The 19,321-nt window shown below is 35.2% G+C and overlaps 1 protein-coding gene across 1 annotated transcript in view; it reads right to left on the minus strand.

Moving 5' to 3' along the window:
• LOC132780505 (multiple epidermal growth factor-like domains protein 8) overlaps nucleotides 1-18,824 on the minus strand; it is a 103,339-nt gene extending 84,515 nt beyond the window's left edge. Inside the window, exons 1-7 of the mRNA XM_067461231.1 lie at nucleotides 18,663-18,824; nucleotides 14,873-15,134; nucleotides 13,791-13,954; nucleotides 10,323-10,529; nucleotides 6,824-7,004; nucleotides 5,858-5,946; nucleotides 1,693-1,915 (exon numbers count right to left, since the gene is read on the minus strand). Of these exons, the coding sequence (XP_067317332.1) occupies nucleotides 1,693-1,915; nucleotides 5,858-5,946; nucleotides 6,824-7,004; nucleotides 10,323-10,529; nucleotides 13,791-13,954; nucleotides 14,873-15,077 (1,069 nt within the window). The 5' untranslated portion in view covers nucleotides 15,078-15,134; nucleotides 18,663-18,824. The remainder of the gene's footprint in view (nucleotides 1-1,692; nucleotides 1,916-5,857; nucleotides 5,947-6,823; nucleotides 7,005-10,322; nucleotides 10,530-13,790; nucleotides 13,955-14,872; nucleotides 15,135-18,662) is intronic.
• Between the last annotated feature and the right edge of the window lie 497 nt (nucleotides 18,825-19,321).

Below are 19,321 nucleotides of genomic sequence, written 5' to 3' on the forward strand. Positions count from 1 at the left end.
GGGCCCCTTCTGACTCTCCTGGGAGCCCCCCAGAGACGGAGACTCCACTGGACTCTTAGGAGAGTTGGAAGGGGCCCCCAAGGCCATCCGGACCACCCTATCCGATCCCTCCCAACTGATGGCCACCCAGCCTCTGAAGACCCTCTGAGATGGAGACGCCACCAGACCTCAAGGCAGACTCCCTTCCACTGGAGTTGGGAGGGACCCCCAGAGGTCATCTAGTCCACCCCCATCAAATCCCTCCTGACTGATGGCCACCCAGCCTCTGCAAAAAGACCCCCAAGACAGAGACTCCGCCAGAGTCCAAGGCAGACTCCCTTCCATTACAGTTGGGAGGGACTCCCAGAGGTCATCTAGCCCACCCCAAACAATCCCTCCTGACCAATTGTCACCCAGCCACTGCTTAAAGACCCCCCCAAAATGGAGACTACACCTGACTCCAAGGCAGTCTCCCTTCCACTAGGGTTGGGAGGGACCCCCAGAGGACATCTAGTCCACCTTCATCTGATCCCTCCTGACCGATGGCCACTCAGCCTCTGCTCAAAGACCCCCCCCCCCGACGGAGACTCCGCCAGACTCCAAGACAGTCTCCTTTCCATTAGAGTTGAGAGGGACCCCCAGAGGTCATCTAGTCCACCCCAAACAATCCCTCCTGACCAATTGTCACCCAGCCACTGCTTAAAGACCCCCCCCCCAAGATGGAGACTGCACCTGACTCCAAGGCAGTCTCCCTTCCACTAGAGTTGGGAGGGGTCCCCAGAGGTCATCTAGTCCATTCCCATCCGATTCCTCCTGACCAATGGCCACTCAGCCTCTGCTTAAAGACTCCACTGGACTCCCAGGAGAGTCGGAAGGGGCCCCCAAAGGCCACCCGGGCCACTCCATCCGATCCCTCCCAACTGATGGTCACCCAGCCTCTGAAGACCCTCTGAGATGGAGACTCCACTGGACTCCAAGGCAGTCTTCTTTCCACTACAGTTGGGAGGGACCCCCAAAGGACATCTAGTCCACCCCCATCTGATCCCTCCTGACCGATGGCCACTCAGCCTCTGCTTAAAGACTCCACTGGACTCCCAGGAGAGTCGGAAGGGGCCCCCAAAGGCCACCAAGGCCACTCCATCTGATCCCTCTCAACCGTTGGCCACCTAGCCTCTGAAGACCCTCTGAGATGGAGACTCCACCGGACCAAGACAGTCTCCCTTCCATTAGATTTGGGAGGGACCCCAGAGGACATCTAGTCCACCCCATCTGATCCCTCCTGACTGATGGTCACTCAGTCTCTGTCCAAACCCCCCCCCCCGAGATGGAGACTCCACCAGACTCCAAGGCAGTCTCCCTTCCATTAAAGTTGGGAGGGACTCCAGAGGACATCTAGTCCACCTCCATCTGATCCCTCCTGACTGATGGCCACCCAGCCTCTGTTCAAAGACCCCCAGAGATGGAGACTTCACCAGACTCCAAGGCAGTCTCCATTCCACTCGAGTTGGGAGGGATCCCCAGTAGTCCACCCATCCGATCTCTACTGACCAATGGTCACCCAGCCACTGCTTAAAGACCCCCAGAGACGGAGACTTTACTGGACTCTCCAGGAGAGTCAGAAGGGTCCCCTCGAAAGGTCATCTAATCCCTCCCCCTTCTTTCCATCAGGCAGGAAAGACGCCATTGGGTGCCTCTGTTTTGGACAGGACTCACCTCCGAAGACGTAGAGCCAATCGTCCACTACGGCGGCCGCGTGTCCAGCCAGGCCACCCAGCGGAGGGGGTCCGGAGATGTTGGAAGGCCGCATCTCTCGCCAACGTCCTTCTCGCGGCAAGTACGCCCACACGTCGTTGGCCAGGCGCCCCGAGGCCAGCTCGCCCCCAAAGAGGACCAGCGACCCCTCCCAGGACACGGCCACGTGCGAGTGGCGGGCTGACTGCAAAGCAAGAGAAGAGACGGTCAAGAGGGAGGGTGGACCCCGAGTTATAAGTGTTGGGGTTCGGCCAGATGATGATGAGGGGTTTGGGGGTTCAGGGCCTGATGTTTCTGCAAGTGAGGGAACGAAAGTGGAATCCAAGGGGCAGGGAGGGGAGGACAGCAAAGACCAAAACATGAAGCAAGGAGCAGGACATGAGCATGCATCTTGGGTCTTGGACAAAGGAACGAGAGAGGAGTTCTTCACTCCAAAAACGACATTGCTTGATCTAAAATCCCAACAGCTCCCTCACTAATTTAAGAACTGCAAAACATGAACACATTCCTTAAGGACTGCGTTGTGATGGAGTTTTCGAGTAGTGATACTACTGAGAGTATTAGGAGGGGAAGAAAGACTACTCGTGAGCAACAGAGAAAGCGGATCTGGGAAATACTTATGGAATCCAGTGATGATGACTCATTTGAGGGCTTTGCAGGGAATAACGGGTCTGGGACTGAGGAGAGTGGTATGGCAAGTTCAGAGGATGAAGAAATGGATTGGACTAAAGTACGGCAGGTTCAGGCCGTCTGTGAAGAGCCCACAAGTAGTGATACATTTGTGGGTTTCTCTGGAGGAGAGGATTGGCACACCGGGGATCCGGTTGAATCTTGGGGAGTTATGGGTTTGGATAGAAGATGGGGAGACTGGAGAGATCGGCAAGGGGCTTCAGGTGGAAGGAGAAATGGTAGGGCGTTGTCTGATTCCAGCTCTGAGGAAGATTTGTAAATAAAAGTGGGGTTGGGAAATGGGGACTCCTTGCAGTCAGCAAGGTGTTGATGGGTGTCTGTTCCTGGGAGCTGTGTTTAGGAAGATGTGTTTGGGAAGACTTCTGTGAATCTGCTGAGCTGCTGTTCTTCGTTTTGGCTTTGTGTAAGACTTAGACTGGATTTTCGTGTATGCTGACTTCTCCCTCTACTACCTGGATTGGATTCACTACGCTTGCTTCTTTGGAACGACGACTTCGTTTTGGACTGTCTTCATGCTGGATGACCTCGGTGTTTCTGACGACTCCTGTGTGCTGTGATGGCCCTTTGTGTGCTGAGATGACCTTCGTTTGCTTTGAGTGCTTTTTCTTGCTGTTTGCATAACTTTAAGTTTAAACTGGATTATATTCCAGTTTAATCTGGGTTATTTTCCAGGTCTTGTTTTTTGGCCCAGTTGTGGGTAATTTTATGTTTCACACTGAAGAATTAAGTGTTTTGAGTCTTTTTGAGTTATTTTTTTTTGCTCCTTTTTGATTGTTAACTAATAAACTGTACTTTAATTAATATTGGTCTGGTGCTTTAACGGGTCTGTCTTGCAACAGACTGCAAAACATGAACACATTCCTTCTGCCACTCTTTCTCAGGGATCTAAGCCAGCTGCGTAGATGTATAAACGTATATTTGTGTGTGTACTATATATAGATAGATAGATAGATAGATAGATAGATAGATATAGATATAGATATATACGGCGTGAGCTTCCGCTGTCAGCCCTAGCTTCTGCCAACCTAGCAGTTCGAAAACATGCAAATGTGAGTAGATCAATAGGTACTGCTCCGGCGGGAAGGTAACGGCGCTCCATGCAGTCATGCCTATGGCCACATGACCTTGGAGGTGTCTATGGACAACGCTGGCTCTTCGGCTTAGAAATGGAGATGAGCACCACACCCCAGAGTCAGACATGACTGGACTTAATGTCAGGGGACTACCTATACCTTTTACCTATAGATATATATGATAGATATAGTACCATAAATTTGGCCCCCAAAGGCCATCCAGTCAAGCCCTGTTTTGAACTCTTAGTCGACTGAAAGTCTGACATTTGTAACTTGGGGACAGCTTGTGTATGTATATGTATATTTGTGTGTGTGTGTGCATATATATATGTACATATATAGTACAATAAATTTGGAAGGGACCCCCAAAGGCCATCCAGTCAAGCCCTGTTTTGAACTCTTCGTCGACCAAAAGTCCGACATTTGTAACTTGGGGACAGCTTGTGTATGTATATTTGTGTGTGTGTATACATATATATGTGATATAGTATCATAAATTTGGAAGGGACCCCCAAAGGTCATCCAGTCAAGTCCTGTTTTGAACTCTTAGTCGACTGAAAGTCTGACATTTGTAACTTGGGGACAGCTTGTGTATGTATATGTATATTTGTGTGTGTGTGTGTGTGTGATAGATATAGTATAATACATTTGGAAGGGACCCCCAAAGGCCATCCAGTCCAGCTCCCTTCCTTCTGCCTGGCAGAAAATAGGTACGCCCTCCAGCCATAGATATGACTGAGGTACAGGCAGTCCCCAAGTTACAAACAAGGTGTGTCCTTAAGTTGAATTTGTTTGGAAGTCAATAATATAATGATAAAGCAATGGCATAATAATAATAATAATAATAATAATAATAAATGTAATGATAGAATGACGACAATGACAATGATGATATTATTATTATAATATTATATAACATAATAATATAATAATAATAATAAAATATAATGATATAATGACAACAATGACAATGATATTATTATTATTATTATATTATATAACATAATAATATAATAATAAAATATGACGATATTATTATATTATATAACATAATAATAATATAATAAAATATATAATGACGACAATGACAATGACGATGATATTATTATTATATTATATGACATAATAATAATAATATAATAAAATATGATATGACAATGATATTATTATTATATTATATAACATAATAATTAATAATATAATATAATGATATAACGATGACAATGACGATATTATTATTATATTATATGACATAATATAATAATAAAATATGATAGAATGACAATGACAACGACGATATTATTATTATATTATATAACATAATAATAATATAATATAATGATATAATGACAATGACAATTACGATGATATTATTATATTATATAACAATAATAATAATATAATAAAATATAATATGACAATGATGATGATATTATTATTATATTATATAACATAATAATAATAAAACAATAAAATATAATGATATAATGATGACAATTACAATGACATTATTATATTATATAACATAATAATAATAATATATAATATAATAATATAATGATGACAATGACAATATTATTATATTATATAACATAATAATAATATAATAAAATATGATATGACAATGACAATGACGATGATATTATGTCATATAACATAATAATAATATTATAATAATAATAATATAATGATATAACCATGACAATGACAATATTATTATTATATTATATAACATAATAATAATAATAATATATAATATAATGATATGACAATGACGATGATATTATTATTAATATATAACATAATAATAATAAGATAATAATAAATATAATGATATAATGATGACAATGACGATATTATTATTATATTATATAACATAATAATAAAATATAATGATATAATGATGACAATGACAATGATATACTGCCATAATAATCATATCTACCTGTCGAGAAGCCATTCCCCTCCTGTCTCCATTATGGAACTTGTTCTGAACACGAATCATCACCATCATGATGGACTTTTAGTCAATAATGGCTTTGGAGGGCTGTTGGAGGTCACTCCTTTAAAATACTAATACTAATACTAATAATAATGTATTGTCGAAGGCTTTCATAGCTGGAATCACTAGGTTCTTGTGGGTTTTTTCGGGCTGTATGGCCATGTTCTGGAGGCATTTTCTCCTGACGTTTCGCCTGCATCTATGACAAGCTTCCTCACTACCTCTGAGGATGCTTGCCATAGATGCAGGCGAAATGTCAGGAGAAAAAGCCTCTAGAACATGGCCATATAGCCCGAAAAAGCCCACAAGAACCTAATAATAATAATAATAATAATAATAATAATAATAATGAAGCACCTACCGGAGAGGGACTGAGCACCCGCCGGTGCCAGATGTTAGTGGTGAAGTTATAGAAAACTAAGTCTCCCAGGGCCGTGTTGAGGTCCAAACCTGATGGAACGAAACAGAAAACAGAATGGGAAGCCAAGGAGACCCTCGTTTTGGGGAGAAGCTGCATCTCTTTGTCCTTGTTTGCGGTCATTCGATTCCGATTCATCCTTCCTTCAAAGCACGTTATGCCAACAATATAATACGTTATATAATACTAGCTGTCCCCTGCCATGTGTTGCTGAGGCCCAGACTGAGTATTGTGTGTGTATATATGTGTGTTTGCATATATCTATGTGGTTTTGTGCATGTATTTTTTATGTATATATATGTGTGTTTGCATATATCTATGTGGTTTTGTGCATGTATTTTTTATGTATATATATATATGTGTGTTTGCATATATCTATGTGGTTTTGTGCACGCGTTGCAATGTATTTTTTATTTTTTGGCTTTTTCAGTCTCTTCTGCTGTGTTTTCCCGTGTTTTTGTGAGTGATGGTCACTTGTTGGCCTGAGAGGTGTCTAGTGTAATAGAATAATAATTAGAGTAATAGAATTATAATTATGTAATAAGAGTATGATAATAATATAATAATATGATATGATAATTATATAATACTATACTGATATAGTAATACACTATAATAATAATAACAACAACAACAACAACAACAACAACAACAACAACATCTGCATCAATGGTGCTCTCGGCTCATCCATTTGCAACAACAACAGCAACAATAATAACAGCAGCAACAATAATAAAGTAACCGGAGCCCAAAAGCCAACAACAACAACAACAACAACAAAGTAACGGGAGCCCAAAAGCCCCCTTGACCTCCCAAGATGTAGATATGATATAATAATGGAATAATATGATAATAATAATAATAATAATAATAATACTAATAATACAAGAGCCCGAAGGCTGCCCTGACCTCCGAAGACGTAGAGTGCGCCAGTGGAAGGCAGGAAGGCTCCTGCGGCGGCGGTCCGTGGGCGGAAGGCGGGGTCCCTCCCACTGACGTTGTACCACTTCCCGGCCCCCTGGTTCTCGCTCAGGGCCAAGTCGCAGGCCTGCCCCACAAAGCCCCCGTCGCAGCGGCACCGACCCGAATCCTGCAGGAAAACACAAATTGGAAAGCTGCTGCAAGAAGATCACGGACAGACTCCAAGCAGAGGCACAACACCCTTGTTCAGATTATTCATTGGAACTTGTGCCACAAACACCAACTGCTTGTAAGACTAGGAAATGTGTACAATAAAATTATTATTATTATTATTATTATTATTATTATTATTATTATTAAATTTATTATTTTATTTATTATATTATTATGCATCTAATAATAATAATAATAATAATAATGTAGAGAGTATATACATATAAAAATAAATAAATAAATATTATTATTATTACATTTATAATTTTATTTATCGTATTATTGTGCATCTAATAATAATAATAATAATAATAATAATAATAATAATAATAATGTAGAGAGTAAGACTAGGAAATGTGTACAATAAAATTATTATTATTATTATTATTATTATTAGATGCACAATAATACGATAAATAAAATTATAAATGTAATAATAATAATATTTATTTATTTATTTTTATATGTATATACTCTCTACATTATTATTATTATTATTATTATTATTAGATGCATAATAATATAATAAATAAAATAATAAATTTAATAATAATAATAATAATAATGTTATTGCCCACCTTTCCTAGTCTTACTTTCTACAAAATAATAATAATAATAATAATAATAATAATAATAATAATAATAATGTAGAGAGTAAGACTAGGAAATGTGTACAATAAAATTATTATTATTATTATTATTATTATTATTATTTTGTAGAAAGTAAGACTAGGAAAGGTGGGCAATAACATTATTATTATTATTATTATTATTATTATTATTAGATGCACAATAATATAATAAATAAAATTATAAATGTATTATTATTATTATTATTACTATGTAGAGAGTAAGACTAGGAAAGGTGGGCAATAAAATTATTATTATTATTATTATTATTAAATTTATTATTTTATTTATTATATTATTGTGCATCTAATAATAATAATAATAATGTAGAGAGCATATACATATAAAAATAAATAAATATTATTATTATTACATTTATAATTTTATTTATTATATTATTGTGTAACTAATAATAGTAATAGTAATAGTAATAATAATAATAATAATAATAATAATAATAATAATGTAGAGAGTAAGACTAGGAAAGGTGGGCAATAAAATTATTATTATTATTATTATTATTATTATTATTAGATGCACAATAATATAATAAATAAAATTATAAATGTAATAAAAATAATAGAGTAAGATAATGTAAATGTAATAACATCAATAATAACAGAGTGAAATAATAAATATTATAATAGAGTAAAATAATAAAAGTAATAAAAATAATAGAGTAAAATAATATAAATAATGTAAATAATAATAATAATGTAGAGAGTAAGACTAGGAAAGGTGAGCAATAAAAGTTATTATTATTATTATTATTATTATTATTATTATTATCCAATCTGACAAAGTTTTGGGACACAATACACCAGACCTCACGATTGTGGAAAAAGAAAAAGTCTGAATTATTGATGTCACTTATATTTCCTATATTTGCCATTCCAGGTGAAAACCTCATTGAGGAAAAACAACAGGAGAAACTCAGCCGCTATCAAGACCTCAAAATCGAATGGCAAAGGCTCTGATGGCATCAACCAGCACAGGTGGTCCCAGTGGGAATAATGGGCCCACTGGGTGCCGTGTCAGTAAAATAATAATAATAGTTTAATAAACTTTCCTCATGTTTTTAGGACAGAACCACATAGGGAATGACATTGATAACCCGAGTAAGACTAGGAAAGGTGAGCAATAAAAATTATTATTATTATTATTATTATTATCATTATTATTATCCAAACTGACAAAGTTTTGGGACACAATACACCAGACCTCACGACTGTGGAAAAGGAAAAAGTCTGAATTATTGATGTCACCTATATTTCCTATATTTGCCATTCCAGGTGAAAGCTGCATTGAGGAAAAACAACAGGAGAAACTCAGCCGCTATCAAGACCCCAAAATTGAATGGCAAAGGCTCTGATTGCATCAACCAGTCCCGGTGGTCCCCAGTGGGAATTGTTGAGGCTCAGCGTCTTGGAGGTGAAGCTACTACCGGTTGTAGGATAAGGAGGAGTGATGCTGAGTCAGAGCTGGATCAGCATCAGCTGAAGCGTATTCGAGATATTATTTTGGCACCTAGCGACATGGAAGATTTTGCAGGGTTTGGACCCGAGGATCTGGAAGAATGGGATTACCGGGGAGTAAAGCGGGTTGCCAGTGAGTCTGATAGTGATGAAGAAACTTTGAGTAAACGGCTTAAAGATACAGCTGACAATTCCAGTGCAGATGAACTGGAAGCCAGTAATGAGGAAATGGGGGAGGAATTGGACTGGACTCGGGTTAGGGAAATTCAGAACATATGTACACAGCCCACGTCTAGTGATGAGTTTGAGGTATTCCAAGATACATGGCAGGCAGGTACATCTTGGCAGGATCCTGGTTTGGATCCACGCTGGCAGAGATGGCGGAGTAACGAGCCAGCAGCTGAAGGAAATGACCCAGATGTTAGTGATGAGGATCAATCTAGCGATAGTGATTGCTAATAAAATGGGGTTCTGGGATGTGTAGCTTTGCAGAGGACAAAGCGTTGCAACGAGTGTCTTGTTCTGCCTAACCTTCATTTGGGTCCTGGGAATCCAGCTATCTTGTCTTCGTGTACCTTGACTTCGGATTGGAACTACGTGAGTGACTTCGCCTTGCCCCTGCTTTTGGAACGTCTCTGGACCACGTCATCTGCCTGTCGGACTTTGTTTGTTGCCTGTCTCCGTTATCGACCAAGGACTGTTTGACGCCGCTTTTGCCACTGTTTGTTTTTGCTCCAGCTTTCCTTTTTCCTGAGACTGAGTCCTGGGATACTCCGGGTTATCTCTGTTATTGTTTACCTGCACGAAGGTCCTTTTGTTTTGCTAAGTAGCATTGCTGGTTAAGTGCTGCTAGCCTGTTAAAGACTCATTAAAGACTTTTGTTAACCCTTTATCTGCTGTGTTGGGCAATCTTTGGGGACCTGAGTCACAACAGGGAATAATGGGAACAATGGGTGCCGTGTCAGTAAAATAATAATAATAATAATAATAATAGTTTAATAAACTTTTCCCATGTTTTTAGGACAGAACCACATAGGGAATGACATTGATAACCCAGGAACGAAAACAGTGGTGTAGCATCGTGCAAAGATAATTTTAATAATAATAATAATAATAATAATAATAATAATCAATCAATCAATACCCCCGCCAAGAGGTGTGTGCCTAACCTGGCTGCAGGTGCCGTGGAGGAGGCAGTAGGTGGAGCACTGGGGGAGGGAGCAGTCAGGGCCGCCCCACCCACGGCTGCAGATGCACCGCCCATCCTGGCCGCACCGCCCGCGCCCTGAGCAGCCCCGCGGGCACAGCGAGACCCAGAAGGAGGCGTTGAAGCCCAGCAGGTTGTAGTTGGCGTCGCTGAAGAGGTGCAGGAGCATCTGCCGGGGTAGATCGAAAGACCCGTCAGGCACAGAAATACACACATTACCGTATATACTCGAGTATAAGCCGACCCGAATATAAGCCGAGGGTGGGAAACGCAGCAGCTACGGGTCAATTTCAAAATAAAAATAGATACCAATAAAATTGCTTTAATTGAGGCCTCAGGTGGTTGAATGTTTTGAATATTTACATAAAATTGTAATTTAAGACTGTCCAACTCTGATGACAACATTATTCTACTCTCCTTCAATATAAATGGGCTTACGTATCCTTCCAATAATGATAAAGAGATAAAAATAATAAATGTAATAACAATAATAAATAGAGTAAAATAATATATATAATAATAATAGAGGGAAAAAAGTAATAAAAATAATAGAGTAAAATAATAAATGTAATAATAATAGAGTAAAATAATAAAATAAAAATAATAAGGTAAAATAATGTAAATGTAATAATATCAATAATAATAGAGTAAAATAATAAATATTATAATAGAGTAAAATAATAAAAGTAATAAAATAATAGAATAAAATAATGTAAATGTAATAATATCAATAATAATAGAGTAAAATAGTAAATGTAATAACAATAGAGTAAAATAATAAGAGTAATAAAGATAATAGAGTAAAACAATGTAAATGTCATAATAACAATAAATAGAGTAAAATAATAAATATTATAATAGAGTAAAATAATAAAAGTAATAAAAAATAATAAATTAATGTAAATGTCATAACATCAATAATAGAATAAAATAATAAATGTAATAATAATAGAGTAAAATAATAAAAGTAATAAAAATAACAGAGTAAAATAATGTAAATGTCATAATATTAATAATAATAGAGTAAAATAATAAAATAAAAATAATAGATTAAAATAATGTAAATGTAATAATATCGATAATAATAAAGTAAAATAATAAATGTAATAAGAACAAAATAATAAAAATAATAAAATAATAGACTAAAATAATGTAAATGTAATAATATCAATAATAATAAAACAGTAAATGTAATAATACAGTAAAATAATAAAAGTAATAAAAATAATAGAGTAAAATAATGTAAATGTAATAATATCAATAATAAGAGAATAAAATAATAAAAGTAATAAAAATAATAGAGTAAAATAATGTAAATAATAATATCAATAATAAAATAGTAAATGTAATAATAGAGTAAAATAAAGTAAATGTAATAATATCAATAATAATAGAGTAAAATAAATGTTATAATAGAGTAAAATAATAAAAGTAATAAAATAATAGATAAAAATAATGTAAATGTAATAATATCAATAATAATAGAGTAAAATAATAAATGTAATAAGAGCAAAATAATAAAAGTAATAAAATAATAGATAAAAATAATGTAAAAGTAATAATATCAATAATAATAGAGTAAAATAAATGTTATAATAGAGTAAAATAATAAAAGTAATAAAATAATAGATAAAAATAATGTAAATGTAATAATATCAATAATAATAGAGTAAAATAATAAATGTAATAAGAGCAAAATAATAAAAGTAATAAAATAATAGATAAAAATAATGTAAAAGTAATAATATCAATAATAATAGAGTAAAATAAATGTTATAATAGAGTAAAATAATAAAAGTAATAAAATAATAGATAAAAATAATGTAAATGTAATAATATCAACAATAATAGAGTAAAATAATAGATGTAATAACAATAGAGTAAAATAGACAAAGAAATAAAAAATAATAGATTAAAATAATGTAAATGTAATAATAGAGTAAAATAATAAAAGTAATAAAAATAATAGTAAAATAATGTAAATGTAATAATATCAATAATAATAGAATAAAATAATAAATGTAAAAATAATAGGATAAAATAATAAAAGTAATAAAAATAACAGAGTAAAATAATGTAAATGTCATAATATTAATAATAATAGAGTAAAATAATAAAAGTAATAAAATAATATATTAAAATAATGTAAATGTCATAATATCAATAATAATAGAGTAAAATAGTAAATGCAATAGAGTAAAATAATAAAATAAAAATAATAGATTAAAATAATGTAAATGTAATAATATCGATAATAATAAAGTAAAATAATAAATGTAATAAGAACAAAATAATAAAAATAATAAAATAATAGATTAAAATAATGTAAATGTAATAATATCAATAATAATAAAACAGTAAATGTAATAATACAGTAAAATAATAAAAGTAATAAAAATAATAGAGTAAAATAATGTAAATAATAATATCAATAATAAAATAGTAAATGTAATAATAGAGTAAAATAAAGTAAATGTAATAATATCAATAATAATAGAGTAAAATAGTAAATGTAATAATAGAGTAAAATAATAAAAGTAATAAAAATAATAGAGTAAAATAATGTAATAAAGATAATAGAGTAAAATAATGTAAATGTAATAATAATAGAGTAAAATATTGAAATAAAAAATAATAGGGTAAAATAATGTAAATGTCATAATATCAATAATAGAGTAAAATAATAAATGTAATAATAATAGAGCAAAATTAAAAATGTAATAATAATAGAGTAAAATATTGAAATAAAAAATAATAGCATAAAATAATGTTAATGTCATATCAATAATAGAGTAAAATAATAAATGTAATAATAGAGCAAAATTAAAAATGTAATAAAAATAGAGTAAAATAATAAAATAAAAATAATAAGGTAAAATAATGTTAATGTCATAATATCAATAATAGAGTAAAATAATAAATGTAATAATAATAGAGCAAAATTAAAAATGTAATAAAAATAATAGAGTGAAATAATGTAAATGTCATATCAATAATAATAGAGTAAAATAATAAATGTAATAAAAATACATTGTGAGAGAATTGGCCGTTTGCTAGGTAAAAATAATAATAAATAGAGTAATAAAATAAAAATAATAAAATAATACTAATTACACATTGAAAGGATAAATAACCTTGGCTCGAGTATAAGTTGAGGGGAGCTTTTCCAGCCTAAAAAAGGGGCTGAAAAACTCGGCTTATACTTGAGTATATACGGTATATACACAACCCCCTCCTCAAGGATGCTGGGGGTCACCACGAGGGGAGCGTTGCCCCCCTCCAAAGTTGGAGAAAAAGGGGTGCAGAATCCGAGGACCCCGTGGGGGGGCACCATGAGGGGACCATTACCCCCCTCCAAAGAGGGGTGCAGAATCTAAGGTTGGAGGGACCCCCTTCCCTTGACCCCCGCGTACCCGCCCGCCCCCGTTACCTTCCCAGAGGTGGCCTCGATGGTGGGGGGGAGGGTGCTCCCGCTGAGGCTGGCCAGGAGGGGGCTGCGCGGGGAGTCCCCATCGTACACAAACAGGTAGTCATAGGTGCATTCCGTGTCCATGAACATGAAGCTCAGCAGGATGCGGTAGCTGCTGCTGGGCGCTGAGAATGAGAAGGGGGGTTAGGAAACATACACATATATGTCTGCGTACACGTGGCGTGTGTGTATATAGGCCACCCCCAAGTTACAAACATCAGGCGTACAAACTGAAGCTTTTCTCCCAATGCTACGAAACTACGAAATGTCCCTGTTCTGACTTACATACAAATTCAACTTCAGAACCAAGCTACATAACTGATCTTTTCCTGTAACTCAGGGACTGTCTGTATGTATGTGTATGTGTGTGTATATATATCTATATCTGTGTATATATGTGTGTGTATATATGTATGTATATACACATATATATATGTGTGTGTGTAGATATATATATATGTATATATGTGTGTGAAGATATATATGTGTGTGTGAAGATATATATATATGTATGTGTGTGTATATATGTGTGTGTATATATATATGTATGTGTGTATATATGTGTGTGAAGATATATATATGTGTATGTGTGCATGTGTGTGTGTAGATATATGTATGTATGTGTGTATATATATGTGTGTAGATATATATATATGTATATATGCATGTATATATGTGTGTGAAGATATATATGTGTGTGTGAAGATATATATATGTATGTGTGTATATATATGTGTGTGTAGATATATGTATGTGTGTATATATGTGTGTGTGTGTAGATATATATATGTATATATTTGTGTGAAGATATATGTATGTGTGTATATGTGTGTGTAGATATATATATCTGTATATATATGTGTGTGTATATATGTGTGTGAAGATATATATGTGTGTGTGTGTGAAGATATATATATGTGTGTGTGTGTATGTGTGTGTGTGTATATATATATGTGTGTGTGTGTGTGTGTATGGCTGGATCTGCCCTTCAGAGATGCCCCTGCCCCGCCTTGCTTGCAAATGCAACCCAGAGCCAAGCCTACCTTCCACCAGCCACTCGCAGTTCCCATTGACGGAGTAGTTGCCCGGCCCGTCCGTCACGAAGCCCGATGCGCCACGCAGGACTTGCCGGTGTCCCTTGCAGTCGCCACCCTGGGACACACGGACGCCAAGCAGGCTCAGCAGCAGCAGCAATGCAAGGGCCAATGGCCTCGGTCGGCAGCAACAGCGGTAGGTGGCATCCATCATGTCTGCCAGACCTCAATACCGTGCAACAGACAGAGCAGCGGCATGACGTTTGGTAGCCTAGGAACAAAAGGTATGTTATGATACGTCCTTCTATTACAACGTCACAATATGGTTTTTGTTCCTGTCTTCTCAATGCCAATTCCTAATTAGTTCTATCCTAAAAACAGGGGGAAAGTTTAGAGAGGGAGGGAGGGACCTCATCCGCTGCAGCACGTTTTGACGTAGTTTTGCAATCAATCTCTCAGCATCGAGTCCCAACCAATAGTTAGAGGCACAAAAAGCAAAGTTTCTGGAGTAGAACAACAATTTGCAAAGTAAAACAGGAAACAACCCTTTCCAACCAACCAATAATAAGTGGACGGTGAAGCAGCAGCTCCCCCGGTGGCCGGAACGGAGCATAACCTCATGAAGCTGGAAAGCTGGAATGTTAAATATTTATTTATTTATTTCGGTTGCTTCTATCCCGCCCTTCTCACCCCGGAGGGGACTCAGGGCGGCTTACAAAAGCAAGGCACAATTCAATGCCCGCCTCACATAACAACAATAAGACAAAATAACATCAGTTAACAGAAAGCAGCAATTCTAGCAATAGCATCAATTAACAGAAAACAATAATTATTGTAAGGCAAAAACAACCATAAAACCAATAAAACCTATACAAACCATTTCTCCTCATTGACGGTCAGCGTTTCGCAATCTCATAGTTCCAATTCCAATTCCACAGTTGTCAGTCCTATTCGTCTGGTTACCCTTATCTAAGAGTGAGATTGCTCAAAGACCTGGTCCCACAACCACGTCTTTACTTTCCTCCTGAAGGAGAGGAGGGATGTTGATGCCCTAATTTCCCCCAGGAGTGAGTTCTACAGGCGAGGGGCCACCACTGAGAAGGCCCTGCCCCTTGTCCCCACCAACCTCACTTGTGATAGCGGTGGGGTCGAGAGCAGGGCCTCCCCAGATGATCTCAGACTCCGGGGTGGGGTGTAGAGGGAGATACGTTCGGACAGATACACTAGACCGGAACCGTACAGGGTTTTGTAGGTCAGAACCAGCACCTTGAATTGTGCTCAGAACTGAACCGGCAGCCAGTGGAGCTGGCACAGCAGGGGGGTGGTATGCTCCTTGTATGTCGCTCCAGTGAGCAGCCTGGCTGCCGCTCGCTGGACTAGTTGAAGTTTCCGAACAGTCTTCAAGGGCAACCCCACGTAGAGTGCGTTGCAGTAGTCTATTCGGGATGTAACAAGAGCGTGGACCACTGTGGCCAGATCAGACTTCCCAAGGTACGGGCGCAACTGGTGCACAAGTTTTAGTTGTGCAAAAGCTCTCCAGGCCACCGCTGAAACCTGTATCTGTCTATATGTGTTGCATGTCTAAATGGCATTGGATGTTTGTCATGTATATGTGCACTCTAATCCGCCCTGGGTCAGAAGAGCAGAATAGAAATACTGCAAATTAATAAATACATTTCTTATCTGCTCCTCACCAAAATGCAAGGCAGGGTAGCATATGCATACATAGATAAAAATATAATCATATTATTGAAGGCACATATATGTATTTTATTTATGACATTTTTATGCCGCCCTTCTCACCCCAAAGGGTGAGTGCGGCTTACAATATGTAAATGCAATATATTATATTATTAGCATAGCACAATATTAGTATTATATATTACTATATTGTACTATACCAAAAATATTGTTGAAGGCATATATTTACTTATTTTATTTATTTACTTACGACATTTCTATGCCGCCCTTCTCACCCCAAAGGGGATTCAGTACAGCTCACAAGTAATATGTAAATACAATATATTATATTATTAGCATGGCACAATATTAGTATTACATATTACTATATTGTACTATACCATTATACTGTGATATTTTTATTAATATTACATGTAATGTAAAATATATAATTATAATATCATATGATTTTATAATTATATATTTTACATTACATGGGCAACGTCCTTGCAGACGGCCAATTCTCTCACACCAGAAGCAACTTGCAGTTTCTCAGGTCGCTCCTGACACGACTAAAAAAAATATTATTATTAGTATTATATTGTATTACATTATAATATTATTTATAATATTATATAATATTATAATATTATTATATTATTATTAGAAATGTAATACAATGTTCTGGTTGCGGATGACACGATAAATAAATAATATTATTAATATTATATGTATATACAACATATTATATTACATTATTAGCACAGTACAGGAGACAAAGTGGAACTATCTTCCTGGCCGTCTCTCTTCACTCTGGTCCCAGAGCACATTATATATATTAAAAGCTATAAGATTAAAGCACATTAAACTCTATTATTATTATTATTATTATTATTATTTATTCCTTATCTGCTTCTCTCCAAAACTCAAGGCAAGTACATTACAGAGTTTAAAATACAGCACTAAAAACACAAAAGCCATTAAAAACATATTAAAATGCACTTATTTAAAAAAATGAGATTAAATGGTAGTGAAATCATTGGTAGCAATCAATTGCCAAATATAAAATGATGGAATCCCAAAAGCAAAATGATGCAAAAGCAAAATATCTGGATCGTAAACAAAAACAATTGCAAAAAAGGACATAATATTGTTGCAGAAACATCCAGCTCAACATGCAAACTATTGCAAAAAAAAAAAAAAAGAATACAATATTAATGCAGAAAAGACAACATAAAGCAACAATTCCAAAAGCGAAATGTCTGGATCGTAAACAAAAACAATTGCAAAAAAGGACACAATATTGTTGCAAAAACATCCAGCTCAACATGCAAACTATTGATATATATATATATATATATATATATATATATATATATATATATATATATAATATTAATGCAGAAAAGGCAATATAAAGCACCAATTCCAAAAGTGAAATGTCTGGATCGTAAACAAAAACAATTGCAAAAAAGGACACAATATTGTTGCAAAAACATCCAGCTCAACATGCAAATTATTGCAAAAAAAGGATACAATATTAATACAAAAAAGGCAACAAAAAGCACCAATTCCAAAAGTGAAATATCTGAATTGTAAACAAAAACAATTGGAAAAAGGATACAATATTATTGCAAAAACATACAGATCAACATGCAAACAATTGCAAAAATAAAAGATACAATATTAATGCAGAAAAGGAAACATAAAGCACCAATTCCAAAAGTGAAATGTCTGGATCGTAAACAAAAACAATTGGAAAAAGGATACAATATTATTGCAAAAACATACAGATCAACATGCAAACAATTGCAAAAAAAAAAGATACAATATTAATGCAGAAAAGGAAACATAAAGCACCAATTCCAAAAGTGAAATGTCTGGATTGTAAACAAAAACAATTGCAAAAAAAGGACACAGTATTGTTGCAAAAACATCCAACTCAACAAACTATTGCAAAAAAAAGAAAGATACAATATTTATGCAGAAAAGGCAACATAAAGCAAACCAATGCATGGCATCAAAACAAAACAAGGATCTCAAACAATACTGAACCCAAATAAGTCAGGAATAAAAGGTCTTTGGGGGGCCCAGGGCAAAGAAAAAGGGGGTCCCTTACCTTATTTGGGGGGTCTTTGGAGTCCAAATGGGGCTGCAATGCTTTTGGGGCAGAAAGAAAGAAGAAAGAAAGAAGGCTCTGCTCTGAATCTGGGCTGCTTTCTGCAAAAGACCATAGAGGCGCAGGAGAGAGAGCGGCCCCGACCCGGAGGAGGACCAAGGAGGGAGGGGGGCAACGAGAGGAGGGGCAGAGCGGCCGCGGAAGGGGGAGAATGCAAGCATAGAGGAGGCGGAAGTCGGGGCTAGAGCGGTAGCTGGCCCAAGGGAAGCTGGAGGACTGGCTGCAGATGGACACTAGACACTATTATATTATATTATATTATATTATATTATATTATATTATATTATATTATATTATATTATATTATATTATATTATATATTGTATATTAAATATATAATATAATATTATATTATATAATATTATATTATATAATAATATATTATATTATATTATATTATATTATATATATTAAATATTGTATATTAAAAATATAATATAATATTATATTATATTATATTATATTTTGTTATATATTATTATATATTATTGTATATTATATGTTATATTATTATATTGTGTTATATATTGTTATATATTATTATATATTATTTTACATATTCATATATTATGATAGAATATATATATATTATAAAGTGA

The sequence above is a fragment of the Anolis sagrei genome, chromosome Y (assembly GCF_037176765.1).
Source record: "Anolis sagrei isolate rAnoSag1 chromosome Y, rAnoSag1.mat, whole genome shotgun sequence".
Classification (NCBI taxonomy): Eukaryota; Metazoa; Chordata; class Lepidosauria; order Squamata; family Dactyloidae; genus Anolis; species Anolis sagrei.